This window comes from Loxodonta africana, chromosome 9 (assembly GCF_030014295.1).
Source record: "Loxodonta africana isolate mLoxAfr1 chromosome 9, mLoxAfr1.hap2, whole genome shotgun sequence".
Lineage (NCBI taxonomy): Eukaryota > Metazoa > Chordata > Mammalia > Proboscidea > Elephantidae > Loxodonta > Loxodonta africana.
The window spans coordinates 37764384-37781172 of NC_087350.1; the positions used below are offsets into that span (position 1 = coordinate 37764384).

The following is a 16789-nucleotide window of genomic DNA, read 5'->3' on the forward strand; positions in this document are numbered from 1 at the left end:
TGTATTCCCTGTTCCTTGGCTCTTAGCCCCTTCTTCCATCTTCAAAGTCAGTAACATAGCATCTTGCTTCAGTGGTCACTTTACCTTCATCTTCTGAAGTCAAACCTCCTTCCTTCTGCCTTCCTAAGGGCACTTATGATTGCATTAGAGGCCACTCAGATAATCCAGGATAATCTCTTCATCTCAAAATTCCTTAATTTAAGCACATCTGCAAAGACTTTGCCATATAAGCTAATATTCACAGGCTGCAGGGATATTTTTGGAGCTATTTTTATTATTATTATTATATGCTGTGGTTAAGAGCTACGGCTGCTAACCAAAAGGTGAGCAGTTCAAACTCACCAGCTGCTCCTTGGAAACCCTATAGTGCAGTTCTACTCTGTCTTATGGGATATCTATAAACCAAAATCTACTTGATGGCAGTGGGTTTGACTTTTTATTATATCTATCATGGTTAAATATAAGATAACTGAGGGAATCAAAAGATTTTTGATCATGCACAAACTCAGGATGTCAGAAATGACACTGAAGTGGAAATTTGGCTATTTACCTTTCCAAATGCTGAGACCATGTTCAAAGTCAAATTGAGGATTTTCGCCAAACGCTAAGGAAGAAGCTCAATTTCTTAACATCCCCTCTACACAGCACATGGGTTTATAACATTTTTTATTAATTAACAATGTATCAAAATTTTTTACCAAGTCCTTAAGTATTTTTCTTCAACCATTGTTGAATCTTAATAAATCTTCAATCTATTATTTGCTGTTGTTTAACCAGGATTTATCTAACTGTTCAGTATTTCCTTATTTTATAAATAATATCGTATTCAAGATAGTGGTCTATAACTTAAACATATTTGATTTTTTCCTTGAAATAAATCCCTGGAAGTGACATAACCAGGTCAAGGATTTGAACGATTTTATTATTTTGATACCATCTGCCAAGTGCTCCTAGTAACGCTATAAAAAAACTCTGCTGATAAAAATTCTAACATGTTGCTGCTTATTTTACATTTATAATTTTATGTTTATTGGGGGATAATAAATCACCCATCTGGGTGTATTGGGGGTGGGGAATACTACTCCCTGAGAAACTTTCTTTACCGACAGCCATAATTTCACTAATTTGCCAGACTGACTTGCACCTCTGAATTTCCTTTGTAAAAGCAGTCCAACTGTATGATTTTGCTCATATCAAGTTCAAAATCAGAAAAAAGAACCTATGACATTAGAAGTTAGAATACTGGTAATTGGGGTGAGGAAGAAGGGGATGGTGATTGGCAGGGTACACAAAAGGGGCTGTGGGATGCTGATATTGTTCTATTTCTTGACCTGAGTGTTGGTTATTTTGTTTTGTTCATTTTATGGCTATTTATTGAGATGTTTACTTACGGTTTTTGCAGTTTTCTATACATGGTATATTTCATTTGAAATAAAAAAAATAAAATAAAAACCAAGAAGCACATACACACACTGGTACACTCATGTTAACCAATGCTCAATTTAGGGCACAATCTGCTTATTGGCAGTCAAGTCTCTTAGCTCCAAAATCTGATTACTCACTGGAACCTAGTATTTAAATTAGATAATTAACCATTATTTAAACTGTTGAATTATTACGGGGGAAAGGAGAGAGCTATTTCTATGAAAACTAAACTGAAGTCTTCAGAAACGATACCATCAAGTTGCTAGGCACATTGCTGTCTAATATGTCTGTGAGACAGTTTTTAAAAAATAGAAAAATATAAAAATCTCAAAGTAGTCTACATTCACGTTGCCTCATAGATATCTTCTTCAGTGTCTTTAATTTCTGCTCTTGAAGGAAACAAACTGGAAATCATAGACAACTCAATGTGAGTGCTATTTATATAAGATTATTACAAAGTCCAAGCAGCAGACCCAGTTCCAAGAAATGGCCTGGGCCCATAGGTTTAGCAAAAACATATTCAGACTAAAATAATGATCTTAAATACGCTTTAATCTCCAAGAAGCAGTTGTTCAGACAGAACAAGGCTGTCTGAGTCATCTAGTGCTGCTATAACAGAAACACCACAAGTGGATGGCTTTAACAAAGAGAAATTTATTTTCTCCCAGTCTGGTAGCTTGGAAGTCCAAATTCAGGGCTTCGGCTCCAGAGGAAGGCTTTCTCTCTCTGTCTGCTCTGGAGGAACGTCCTTGTCAACAATCTTCCCCTGGTTGAGGAGCTTCTCAGGTGCAGGGACCCTGGGTCCAAAGGACACCCTCTGCTCCTGGTGCTGCTTTTTTGGTGGTATGAGGTCCTCAACTCTCTGTCTTGTTTCCCTTTCTTTTTATCTCTTGAGAGATAAAAGGTGGTGCAGGCCACATCCCAGGGAAACTCCCTTTACATTGAATCAGAGATGTGACCTGGTAAGGCTGTTACAATCCCACCCTAATGCTCTTTAACATAAAATTGCAATCAGAAAATGGAGGACAACCACAGAATACTGGGAATAATGGCCTGACCAAATTGATACACGTATTTTTGGAGGGACATAATTCAATCCATGACAAAGGGGATACTGAGTGGTTTAAAATCAGGAAAGGTGTGCATCAAGGTTGTAGCCTTTCACCACAATTACTCAATCTGTAGGCCGAGCAAAATAATCCAAGAAGCTGGACTACATGAAGAAGAATGGGATATCAGGATTGGAGGAAGGCTCATTAACAACCTGCAATGTGCAGATGACACAGCCTTCTTGCTGAAAGTGAAGAGGACTTGAAACACTTACTGACAACAATCAAACACTACAGCCTTCAGTATGGATTATACCTCAACATAAAGAAAGAAAAACTCCTCACAACTGGACCAATAAGCAACATCATGATAAACAGAGAAAATACTGAAATTGTCAAGGATTTCATTTTACTTGGATCCACAATCAACACCTGTGGAAGCAGTTGTCAATAAATCAAATGATATATTGCATTGAACAAGTCTGCTACAAGTCACCTTTTTAAAGTGTTAAAAAGCAAAGATGTCACCTTGAGGAATAAAACGCTCCTGACCCAACCAATGGTATTCTCAATCAGCTCATATCCATGCAAAAGCTGGACAGTGAACAAAGAAGACTGAAGAAGAATTGATGCCTTACGATTATGGTGTTTGGCAAGGAATATTGAATATACCATGGACTGCCAGAAGAACAAACAAATTTGTCTTGGAGGAAGTACAGCCAGAATGCTCCTTAGAAGCAAGGACGGCAAGACTTTGTCTCACGTACTTTGGATATGTTATTAGGAGGAACCTGTCCCTGGAGAAAGACATCATGCTTGGTAAAGTAGAAGGTCAGCAAAAAAGAGGAAGACCCTCAGCAAGATGGACTGACACAGTGGCTGCAAAAATACACTCAAACATAGCAAAGATAATGAGGCTGTTGCAGGACTAGGCAGTATGTTGTCCTGTTGTACATGGGGTCACTATGAGTTGGAATTGACTTGATGGCACCTAACAACAACAACATACTTTAGTCTACTTTTCCTTTTAGTGTCTTTACTAATCAGTTAGTGTTCTGATTATATCAGATAAGAGGTACATCTGACACATTTTAGCATCACAAAACCAAAAACCCAAACTCACCACTGTAGAGTCAATTCTGACTCATAGTGATCCTATAGGACAGAATAGAGCTGCCCCATACGGTTTTCAGGACTGTAATTCTTATCAGAAGTAGACCGTCTCATCTTTCTGCTGTGGAGCAGCAGGTGGGTTCGAACTGCCGACTTCTTTAGTTAGTAACCAAGGGCTTTAACCACTGTTCCTCCAGGGAGCCTTTAGTATCGCAAGACAAGGAGAAAAACAATGATAGAATATGTGAAGAGCAGGAGAAACCAGAGGTGAGGAAATTTTGCTGATTGGAGAAGAGCGGCAGATGAACAGTAGTTAGCCCACAAATAGACGTGTTCACATACTTGGCGTCCTCAAATTCTGCCTTCTACCTCCACCTTCAGCACTGACTTGCCAACCAAGCACGGATTCTCTTATCACGTACAAGATTCACTTTATCCAAACTACTAAAACCCAAATAGAGAGAAGAGCGACACTGTATCTTCTAAAGTTGTAGTTATCACATTCAAAGGGATATATCCATTGCTGGGTTAAAGAGCAGACAGACTAATCCAGCCATGTTTAATGCCACAGGGAAATAGAAGAGTACGAGGAGAGATAGAGGAGATATGACTGAGAGAGACAGAAACTCAACTTCAATAATTTACCGAGGACTTTGAAATCAGAAAAGGTTAAAAAAAAAAAAAAAAAAAAGATTTTTTTTTACATCACTATACAAGTGGTTGTATTAACAAATTTGAGTTATTTTTATCTCAGTTACTCATGTGGGTGAGAGAAGGTTAGGCCCCGTTATCTCCTCAGTGAGTTGTGATTGATTCACATTCTGGAGAAGTTCCTTGTGAAAGTCAGAGAGTATTTCAACAATGGATGAAGTCATGGTCTATAGGTTTCTTGGTAGAATGACAGCTTTCACCATCGAAGGGCTGGAAAATTTCACAGATTCAAGAGATGAGTAAACTATTCTCTTATCTCTCTCTCTAAACACATGTGTGTGCATATATATAATATATATAAAATATAAATATACCATATATATATATATATACACTCGTGTGTGTGTGTGGAATTTAGCTTGTCTTTAAGAAGGAAAGGAACATTAAACATTCTTCACCTATTTAAGCTATCACTTAACCAGCTGCCACCAATTCATGGTGACCCCATGTGTGTCAGAATGAAATGTGCTCCACAGGGTTTTCAATGGCTGATTTTTCAGAAGTAGATTGTCAGGCTTTTTGTCCAAGGTGTCTGTGGGTGGACTTGAACTTTCAACATTTCAATTATCAGTCGAATGTGTTAACCATTTGTACCAACAATTTGTACGTCACCTATTACACAAAGTTCAAGTTCCAGCCCTTTTATTGCTGTGTAATTACTCTGGGTTACAATAAAAATACACAATTCTTGATGAAATCTTCAAGCATGTGAACCACCGTGACCCCTGTGCTCCCACAAAGTTTTTTTTTTCCCTCTGTAAAGGAAGGGAAGCAATCAGATAAAGGCTTTAGCCCATGCAACTGTTCCCAGGAATATACTCCGTGAGTAAAGTTCTAGGGACAGGGTGACGCTTACCTCAGAAATTAAATCTCGGCAGGTAATAGAATCACTGTGGTTTGGGGGCACAAAGGCAGGCCCTTCAGATAAAGCGAAGGTTAGGGAATTGCTGGTTCTCTAATCCCAGTGCCTCGCCTATAAAACTGCTTGGGAAATATTTGTTGAAACAAAATGGGCAGATGTTGTAACCTGGTCCCTAGGCTACTCCTTTGGCCTACGTTCAATAGTGCCTGGTGTAAGTAAATGGACTTGTCCTTCCATAATTACCCAATAAAATGTGATCAAGGAGGAGTGCAGAAGGGTGAAATGACATGAAGCCTCGAGCTTTCACTGCCTGGGCATCAAAAAACTAGTGTTTAAATGCAGAAACAACAGTGAAGCTGGGAGGAGAAGCAAGCAGCAAAACACAGCTGTCTGGGCAGGGCCAAAGCACCACTCTGTGAGTTATGTAACAGGTGTTGTGTAATTGTGCATTTAACTCAACATTGTGCTGAGCAAAAGGACAAATACTGTATGAGCTCACTTATATAAAAAAACAAAAACAAAAAAAAGGCAAATGTACAGAGATCAAAGTTTATTAGTGGTTACCAGGGGCAGGAGGTAGGGGAAAAGGGGGAGTGTTGAAAAAAATCACACTGATTAAGGGTAGAGTTGCACAACTGATTACTGTAACTGCTATCAATCAGTTGTACGCATGTAAAAAGTTGAATTGGCAAAAGCTGTGTGATATGTTTACAACAATGACAAAAAAAAAAGTGTAGCTGCTGATGCTGCTTACGTACAACCAAACACCTCATAGGATTTGGTTCCTTGGTTTGGATGTTTATGGTCATGGCTTCCTGGGATATCCCAGTTAATTGGTGTAATGATGTATTTAGTGCTTCTATTCTACCCCCTAGCTTGTTGCATGGTATCTGGGGTCTTAAAAGCTTTCACGCAGTCATCCAAGTCACAATGGTTGGTCTCTATTCACCTGGAGCAACAGAAGAAGAAGGGGAGTCAGGAATAGAAGGAGGATATAAAATATGTGGCTAATTGCCTCTATGAACAACTGCCCCCTTTACCATGAGAGCAGAAGAACTGGGTGGTATCTGGCTACCTTGACCATTTGGTCAAAGATCCCATAGAAGAATCCTGATCAAAAAGGGGCAAAATGCAGAACAGAATTTCAAATCCTTGTAGACTCTCGAATTTCTGGTTAAATGGAGGGTGGATGAACCCCTGAAACTATTGTCCTGAGATAATCTTTAAACCTTAAACCAAAAATATACCCTGAAGCCAAAACACATTTTTGAAAGAGAAGAAAACTAGATTTTCAGAGAGTAAGAGAAAAGGAAAGAAAAGAGAGGAAGGAAGGAAGAATGGAAGGAGAGAGGGATGGAGGGAGGGAAAGAGTGAGAAAGAAAAGAAAGAAACTGCAGTAGAAATAACACGGAAGTTTCTAGCAGGCCTTCATTCATGAGACACAGGAGAATCAAGAACCTGGGGATGGCATTGCCTTAGAATCTAGGGGGATTGGCAAACTACAGGCCATGGGACAAATCTGGCTCGCTACCTGTTTTTGCAAATAAATACTTATCAGAACATTCCTATACCCATTATTAACCTATTGTCTATAATTTCGTTCACGCTACTGCTGCAGAGTCCAGTAGTTGTAATAGAGACCATTTGGCCCAGAAACCAGAAAAAATTTATTATTTGTCCATTTACAGAAAATGTTTGCCAATCCCTGCCTTAAATGAATAAAAGATTAAACTTAAGTACTCGTGAGGGTGACTATTCACTTAGAGACCCAAAGCAGCCAATTCTTGATCCTACTGGGGAATTCAATCTTGGAGATGAGGGCAGGGAAAATAAACAGGAATAAGAACCAGAGTTTTGGAGTCAGAATGGCCTGAGGTCAAATTCTGGTCTTGCACTGACTAGTTCTGTGATTATGAACAACTTCTTTACCCTCCTCACATCTGTAAACTGGGGGTCCCAGGTGAGGATGGACAGAAAAGTCAGGCCCCTGCACCTGAGTTGGAGTAACTATTCAATAAATCTTAGTTCCCCTATTTAAATCCACTATTCAGTGGAGCTGGGTATTTTCACTGGGGAAAAAAATGCTATTCTTAATAAACAGAGTTAAGAGCATCCAAAGTTTTTTTGGTTTTGTTTTCATCTTGTTCCCATTGTACCCTTTTACTTCAATGCAATAAAATATTGTACATAAAATGAGAGTAATGTAGTTAATTTTTTTTTTTTAATGTTCCCAGCTTGAAGCATTCATTTTAAGAATTTGAATCATTTGGGAATTCTGTTGAAATGCATTCTTTGTACAATTGCCTATATCAATAGCAATAAATACAGGCAAATTCTGTAACGAGAAGGTGAGTTTTAACAGATGATATCACCTTATTGCTAACTGTGGTAGTTTTGTATGACAGAGCACCTCCGAGCACCCCGAAAATCCTACTGACTGTTGTTATAAAATAAAATATAAAATAAAATTAATTTAGAGCTTCTGAAATCACAGTAGGTCTGCTTATCTAGCACTGAAATACGCTTCATTGATTTGATTTTTTTTTTTTTTTTTTTTTAAGCTGACTTGGGGTAGGATCTAGAAAGAGGGCCTTTCTTCCCCAGGCAACACCCTGGCCAAGGTCCTGTCTTCATCAGCTTCTTCTGAGAACAAGTGCCCTTTTAGTCTTTTTTAATCCTTCTAGTCTCTGACTCCAAGTCTGTCAGAGAATGGAAAGTTACATGGCAGCATGAAAAGACAAAATGAAATAAAATAACAATAATAATAACTAGCCTTAGAGGCCAGCACAGCTGTGCAGCATACCCTTATGGCAGGATTCAGTTTTGTAAATTAATTTGTCTGCAAATAGTGCAGTGTGTCCAGGTGCAGCGTTGGTGCTAGAGCGCTGGCTGGTTTCTTAAGGATTTAAGTTTAAAGTCAAAGGCTTCCTGCCCTAGGTGTTACAAATAAGCAGTGTCCTTTGCTTTTAGCTCTAAGTTTGTTCAACCAATCATATCCCAGTATGCAAATTAACATTAGCCCATTGAGATAAAAAGGAACAAATAAAGCCAAACCCTCCATCAGAACAAATCTCTGAGCCTGTCATCTGTATTCCAGGAACCGGACTAGAAATGTTGTCCTCAGACGTGCCCGACTTACCTGCCCCACTCGCCAATTTGAAGATTCAGTACACCAAGGTTAGTGCACTTTACATTTGCTGCTTTGCCTCGGGTTTATGAAAACTACATTTATTTAAAGCATCTAAGGTCAGTTTAAGTAAATTTTTGTAGAAAAACCAAAAAGGCTTACAAAATGCGGGTCTAGGTTTTGTGTTTTGCTCAAATAGTGAATTGTAATCATATCAGACAACTTCTCATGAGTTCATTTCTTAAAATGTTTCCAAGTGATAGGAATTCTTTTCTGCATGGAAGGATCTAGTGCAGGGCTCAGTGGATTTTACTAAGCAGTCCTATTGACTTCGGTATAGCCTGGGGGTCATGTTTGATTACCTAGAACCCAGTAAAAAAAAAAAAAGCCAGTACAGAGAGGCAAATATTTAATTCATTTGAAAGAGCCGCGCAAGTAGCAAATAATAAAAAAGGAGAAACACAGCATGCTGTAATAACATGACTTTGTTAGGCACATAATTAAAACTAGCGTCAAAATCAAATGACCTAAATCTGAAAATTGGATGAAAGCTTCTGTTTCCAAAAACCTCAAATGAGCTCAAATCATTTAGTACATTTTGGGAAAGAAAGCATTCCTATTTAGTTCTTCAGATACCTTTGTTTCCATTGGGTGCAGATGGTGTCGTCGTTAACAGATAAATATTTACAGAAACAAGAGCAGGAACCAGGTCCACACTTACAAACCCACAGCTAGAGAGAACTGGGAAATGGATCCTGCTTGAGGCATTCTGAGATTGTCTCTGAACTTTGCCTCTTTCTCATTGTTACATGTCTGCCTTCCTGACAGAATCTAGAACACGCACACACACACACACACACACACACAAATGTAGCCAGAGTCACTTTATCAAAGTTACCTTTGTGGTGTGATGCAGGAGGCAAGGTAAGACTTGAACTGTTGCAACTCAGGAGGGAGCCGTTTTGCTTTTTTTTAAGCAATGAAAAATCAGGAGCATTAGGGTTTAATGGTAAAGGAGAAGTCCCCACTGCTATTTACTCTTTTCCTTACTTGAAACTGTGACTGGTTTTGAAATCCTAAGGTCTGTTATATCTTCATTTTCATAAGTGCAGCGAATGTGGAAGTTATTCAGCTGACTGGCTGTTTTCCTCAGGAAAGTGTCAGCAGAGACCAGATTGTGCCTTTAACATGATTGACCAGAGCTATAAAGTTTATCAAGATATTATTTTCACAAGGTTTATTAGAGGAATGTTTTTCCATTTAATCTGGTTACAAACGGGAACATGAAAAATGAGATGAGTCCATACTCCCAAACAAAGAACACTTGGCAAAGGTGTGCCCAAACGATGGCAAGACTCCAGTCTCCCCCACTTGCTTACCTAAGGGTTGTCCTTCATAAGAAATGACAATTTAAAGTACAAACATTTAAAAAACATACAAAGATCAAAATTGGTGGCAATGGTCGGATTATTGCATTACTATTATTATTTATTATTATTATTATTATTAGGGAGAGTCTTTTTGGGGGGAGGTTATACTGCATGGGAAGATCTTTGGTAGTCTGGACATCACTGTTTTAAAAAATGTGGCTTTGCAGAAGTTTACAACATCTTCCTTGCTTGTACGTCTAAGGCACCTTTAATGGGAATATTTTTTTTCTGCTGAATTAAGCCTTATTTAATAGTTATTAAGCATGTAACAAACAGTACTAGACAAATAAGATAGTCCTTAAAATTTCACAGGCACATGAATAATGTAGTCCCTTTACAAAGAGAGATGTTTTCCAGTTTGAAATCTCCTGTCCACTTAAAAGTCATTGCACAAGAATGCCCCTCTAGGGAAACTGACTCACCAAAGTGTTCAAAAGAAGGCAAGATTCAAAGAGCAGACATTTGCTCTTGATTTTAAGGATATTTCTGGGTAAAAAGACCCAGTGCAAGTCAGTGAATTTTTACTGCTCACATATCTATATAAATGTTTTGCTCAGATAGCATTTTATTGTTTGATTTGTTGGCTTCAGCATTTTCACACTTGGAAGGCCACCAGTTATTTATGTAGTTAAATCTAAATGGTTGAGCTTTTCAGATGTCAGGCGCTTTGCATTTTCTCTTTACTGTGTCCCACCAAAAGAATTGCTGTGAACTTGCACTTGCAAGACGAGTTGGAAAAGTGATGGTTATTAACGGAGTTTCCTGGTTGCAAACCAAGCAAGCAAGGATTTTAGAGTGTCTAAGAAATTCCCATTTCTGGTCACCCCCTAAACTAAATCCTAAATTATTTTTCTCTTTTTATTTCAGTGTCATTCTTTATTTTCACTAGAATACAGTTGGTGGACAATGGGGCAGGAAGAGACAAGCAGGATTGAGTAAAAAAAAAATATTACAATGGGGTAGAAGAGCTACATGTTCTCAACTTTAAACTGCTTTTCACACAAACAAAAGAAGACATTGGTGCTTTCCTTGGTGTGACTTATTCTCTTTTTTTTTTTTTTTTTTTTTTACTGTCTCATTATTTCTTTATTGGAGTGGATAAAACAGAGATCAAAGTTTTAAAACACTTTCTAAAATGATACTAGCGTTTTTGACATTTAAAGCCTCAGTAACATCATTATAATCAGGGACGGATTACCCACTAAGCAAGGTATGCGTGGGTTTACTTGTCTTTATTTACTAATCTGTAGTGTGTAATTTCACATGGATTTCACCGCATTTTTGATGGGAAGAACAGGTGAATTTGTGCACTACAGATTAATTAGTAACTAAGCACAAGAAAATTTGTGCGTTACTCGCTTGCTGGTTAATTCACCCTCCCGATTGTAATCCATATAAACTGGGCTCTATCCCAATCCTTGTTATTTCCCCCGTTCCAATTCTAAATGGGGGCCCTGGTGGCACAGTGGTTAAGCGTTTGGCTGCTAACCAAAAGGTTGGCAGTTCGAATCCACCAGCTGCTCCTTGAAAACCATACTCTGTTCTATAGGGCCGCTATAAGTCCGAATTGACTCAACATCAACAGGTTTGGTTTGTTTTTTTGTAATCTTTGTCCTATTTATTTTTCAGAATTCTATCCAGTTTTTCCAGGATTTTGTCTTTTGTCCAACCTTTCCTAGACTGGTTTCCCACAAATGTTCCTCTCATCTCATTCTCTTCTCTTAATTTTCTGGTCACTCTTTCTTGCACAGTCGTGTCCTATATAATAAGGATTGCACTGGAGTGAAGTTCCTAAGGTTTAGCCAGGATTTTGGGGATCAAGAGTTTTCTCTTACAGGATTTGGTAACTTTATTTATTTTTCATTCTCCCTTTACAACATTGTCTTTTGCCTTAAAGAAAAGAAATAAGGAAATCCAAGAAGACAAGCTTTCCCAGACAGGGTTCAACCCCTAAAAATGTTAACTCTTTAAACTTAGCTCTGAAACTTAACTCCTTGAACAATAGTTTCTTCATGCTGGAATAGATCTTCATCAGCTAATGGCATTTCACACAGACACCCACACAGACACACACACATACACACACACACACAGAGGAAATATATATATTTTGTATTGTAGCTAAAATTCATTGTTTTATTCTGTGCCACAGACCACATTGAATTCTTTACAATGACTTTGTTTCATCTTCCCAATAACCCTGTGAGGAGGCTGCCGTTCCCATTTCATAAATGAGGAAACCGAGGAGCAGAATCGCTTCACCACCAGGGCTCCTTTGAATACCTAAGTAATTTGTCTAAAGTTGGAGTCCTGGTGGCACAGTGGTTAAGAGCTCGGCTGCTAACCAAAAGGTCAGCAGTTCGAATCCATCAGCTGCTCTTTGGAAACCCTATGGGGTGGTTCTACTCTGTCCTACTATGAGTCAGAATTGACTCAATGGCAATGGTTTTTTTTTTTCTTGTTTAACAAGTCTTTGAATGGCTGTTCTGTGCTAGGACCCATATCAGAAGGCAAATATATCTCTTGCCTCTTGGGGCTTATACCCTAGAAGCATATAGGGGGAGGCATGGGACAGAAAACAAGCAAGTAAGTGAGTATTTAATCACATGTTCTGATATGTACTAAAAAGAAGAACATTGAAAGCTTGGAAAATATGAAGGCAAGAGCATACTGTTGATGAGGTTGTAATGGAGGCAGTCTTTGGGGAAGGGACATTTCAGGTGAAGCTGAGGGATGCAGAAAATAAGATGGTCATGTAGACTGGGGAAAGCCACAAAGACTCAGAGGGGATAATAACATGTGCAAAAACCCTAACGACAATAGCTTAGTGTATTCAAGGAACTATCAAAAGGCTAACATGGTTGGAGTGAGTAAGAGAGAGACTGGGTGAGATGAGACTGAAGATGGAGGCAAGGGCCAGGTTAGTTGATGGATTTTATCTGAGGGAAACCACTGAGGAATATCAGGACAGGATTTATGTTCAAGGCAAAGCTGATTGTGCTGGGCACTGCTTTATTTTGGGACACCTTCTCAACTCCCTTCTGAGGGAAGAAAATTCTCTTTGCTTGTGGCTTGGAAGCAGTTGAACAAATAGACAGATGACTGCATGGTCTGGTAGTTTTGTAAGATAAACCTGGCCTTGATTTCCTGCTCTTCTACTTCATGTTATAACCTTGGCTGAGATTATAATCTCCTTGAGTTTCAATTCTCTTATGTCAATAGGGAACAATAATGACTGCATTGGAGAGTGGCTGTGAGGATTAAATGATGTAGTTTGCAGAAAGTGCCTGACTACTACTTCTCTTCTCCCTTTAACATTCTCCTTCCCAAAATGACTCCCAGAATTCTAAAATGACTCAGTTCCCAGTGGTAGATGGGACTTGTATTGTCACACTTCAAAGCTGCTTTCATAGAAAGTAAAATCTGTGAAAACGGAACCTGTGTAAGGCGGAAACCTGTCAGAGAAGAAAAACTCAAATATTTTCCATTAAATAGAGAGTGATAGAAAAGTGGTGACTGCAGCCTGTCAAAGGCAGAAAGCTTGTGAGACCCAGGAAGACAAGGCAGTCTCGTCAAGTTCCAGCTCTCACGGGTTTCACTGTATTTATCTCATTTGGGGCCCATAATGACCTGCTAGGAGGGAGCTAGAGAAAATGTTATTAGTATCCCATTTTAAAGCTGAGGAAACTGAGCCCAGAGAACTTGAGTGGCTTTGTCAAGTTCACAAAACTCCTAAGAGGGAACTGGATTCTGAATCTTCTCATTTCAGATCTGATACTTCCCCATGTGATATCATATTTTTTCCCCTAAATACTAAAATTAGTGGTACTGAAATGTCATCAGTTGTCTCTAACGAGGGCTTTCACACCTATTACTTCACTCGTATCATCCATTCCTTACTCTGACTGAGGGAATGAAGTTTGGATGATGGGAGAGAATAAGATGATTTGGGTAGTGGCTCCCCAGAGTGGATGGACCAACAGGGAGAAGGCACTCTGGAGTAGAACTCACATTTGAATGTACATATGAGCCCTTTAGGGGTCTTGTTGAAATGTAGGTTCTGACTCTGTAGGTCTGGGAGGAGGTCTGAAATTCTGAATTGCTAATTAACTGCTGTAGGTTGTAGGTTTTACTGATGTTACTGAAGAACGGTGTGCTCACCAGCAGCAATGGTCTAAAAGTTTGGGGTCAAGCTTTTAATTTTCCTGCAGCGACCACTACCGGGTTGCTTAAGGAACTGGTTTCTGGTTCCTCCCAGAAACTCAACCACACCCAGCCAGATTAGAACCATTTACCTTCCGCTTCAGAAAATGCGAGATCATAGTCACAAATGGGAGACCTCTGGAGTCATTCATTGATTTATCTCCTGGGAGATAATTATCCACTAAGAATTTAATATTTTAATGATAGAAAAGCCTGTCTGTGATGTAAAATAGTTTCATTTTAAGGACGAGCCTCTTAGAAGATTTTACAACAACCCATATCCGAGGACTGCTGTCTTGGCAAGTTGTTTTGTTCTCAGGGACCTGCCTGGCTTCATGAAAATCTAATCAACAAATATCCTAGAATAAATAACATACATCCTAAGAGAGGGTATCATCCATATTTCATAAGGACTCTGGGTACTAACCGTGTTCAAATGGTTTCTTTAATATGAACTTCTCCCAGGGCTTTGAACTGGCTCATTCTGGTTCAAATCCTGCTGAGAGTTTGCATTTTTACCCCAGGTATACTGAATCAGAATCTACAGTTTAACAAGATCCCCAGGTGATTCTTCTATATACATGTAATAATTTTAACAACATACCCAATTTAAAACAAATTCTTGTTGAAATGTAGATTCTGATTCAGTATATCTGGGGTGGAAATGCAACTTCTCAAAAGAGTTTAGAACTGGAATGAACCGGTTCAGAGCCCTGACTTCACCTAAAAGCTTTGTCACTAACTGCTTGCCAGAATGGGATGGCTGGGAGAGAAAACTCTTCAGAAGAGCATTAGAAATAACACTTTGGAAGAACGATCCAAAGTTAAGGTTTTTTTTTTTTAAGTTGTCGCCAAGTCATTTCCGACTCATTGTGACCCCTTGTGTGCTGTCAGAATAGAGCTGCGCCCCATAGTTCTCAGCGGATGCTGTTTCAGAAGTAGGTCACCAGATCTTCCTTCTGACATGCCTCTGGGTGGACTGACTTCCAACTTTTTCACCGATGCATGATTACCATTTGTGTAATGCCTTACAGAATGGCCTGGTTAATCTGTAAGATGATGTAGTACCAGTCAGCATAAAAGAAACCTCATGGATTTCTGATCAGCGCCTGATCTCTAAAATCTACATAATACTGCAAAAACTCAACTGCAAAAAGACAAATAACCCAATTAAAAAATGGGCAAAAGATACGAATAGACACTTCACTAAAGAAGACATTCAGGTAGCTCACAGATATATGAGGAAATGTTCACAATCATTAGCCATTAGAGAAATGCAGATCAAAACTACAATGAGATTTCATCTCACTCCAACAAGGCTGGCATTAATCAAAAAAACACAAAATAATAAATGTTGGAGAGGCTGTGGAGAGGTTGGAACACTTCTACACTGCTGGTGGGAATGTCAAATGGTACAACCACTTTGGAAATGGTTATGGTGCTTCCTTAAAAAGCTAGAAATAGAACTACCATATGATCCAGCAATCCCACTCCTTGGAATATATCCTAGAGAAATAAGAGCCTTTACACAAACAGATATATGTACACCCATGTTTATTGCAGCACTGTTTACAATAGCAAAAACATGGAAGCAACCAAGGTGCCCATCAATGGATGAATGGATAAGTAAATTATGATATATTGACACAATGGAATACCACGCATCGATAAAGAACAGTGAGGAATCTGTGAAACATTTCATAACATGGAGGAACCTGGAAGGCATTATGCTGAGTGAAATCAGTCAGCTGCAAAAAGACAAATATTGTATAAGACCACTATTATAAGAACTTGACAAATAGTTTAAACTGAGAAGAAAACACTCTTTTGTCATTACAAGGAGGGGAGGGAGGGAGGGTGGGAGAGGGGTATTCACTAACTAGATAGTAGATAAGAACTACTTTGTGTGAAGGGAAGGACAGCACACAGTACAGGGGAGGTCAGCACAATCGGACTAAACCAAAAGCAAAGAAGTTTCCTGAATGAACTGAATGCTCCGAGGGCCAGCGTAGTGGGGGCAGAGGTCTAGGGACCATGGTTTCAGGGGACATCTTAGTCAATTGGCATAGTAAAATCTATTAAGAAAACATTCTGCATCCCACTTTGAAGAGTGGCATCTGGGGTCTTAAATGCTAGCAAGCAGCCATCTAAGATGCATCAATTGATCTAAACACACCTGGATCAAAGGAGAATGAAGAACACCAAGGACACAAGGTGATTATGAGCCCAAGAGACAGAAAGGGCCACATGAACCAACAAATACATCATCCTGAGACCAGAAGAACTAGATGGTGCCCGGCTACAACCGATGACTGCCCTGACAGGGAACACAACAGAGAACCCCTGAGGGAGCAGGAGAGTAGTGCAGACCCCAAATTCTCATAAGACCAGACTTAATGGTCTGACTGAGACTGGAAGGACCCCAGTGGTCATGGCCCCCAGACCTTCTGTTGGCCCAGGACAGAACCATTCCTGAAGCCAACTATTCAGAGATGGATTGGACTGGACAATGGGTTGGAGAGGGATGCTGGTGAGGAATGAGCTTCTTGGATCAGGTGGACACTTGAGAGTATGTTGGCATCTCCTGCCTGGAGGGGAGATGAGAGGGTGGAGGGGGTTAGAAGCTGGCAAAAAAGACATGAAAAGAGAGAGAGGAGAGAGAGAGGGTGGGCTGTCTCATTAGGGGAGAGTAATTGGGAGTGTGTAGCAAGGTGTACATGGGTTTTTGTGTGAGAGACTGACTTGATTTGTAAACTTTCACTTAAAGCACAATAAAAATTATTTAAAAAAAAAAAGAAACATGGGAATACAGGCATTGTCAAAATAGGGGTACACTTGTCAAAAAGTAGAGATTATTTGGCTTAGGATA

The 16789-nt window shown here is 39.3% G+C and overlaps 1 protein-coding gene across 1 annotated transcript in view; it reads left to right on the top strand.

Moving 5' to 3' along the window:
* Nucleotides 1-7906: 7906 nt before the first annotated feature.
* Nucleotides 7907-16789, top strand: part of LOC100661525 (aldehyde dehydrogenase 1A1-like) — a 53857-nt gene continuing 44974 nt past the window's right edge. The window contains exon 1 of the mRNA XM_023544745.2: nt 7907-8337. Within this exon, the coding sequence (XP_023400513.2) occupies nt 8272-8337 (66 nt within the window). The 5' untranslated portion in view covers nt 7907-8271. The remainder of the gene's footprint in view (nt 8338-16789) is intronic.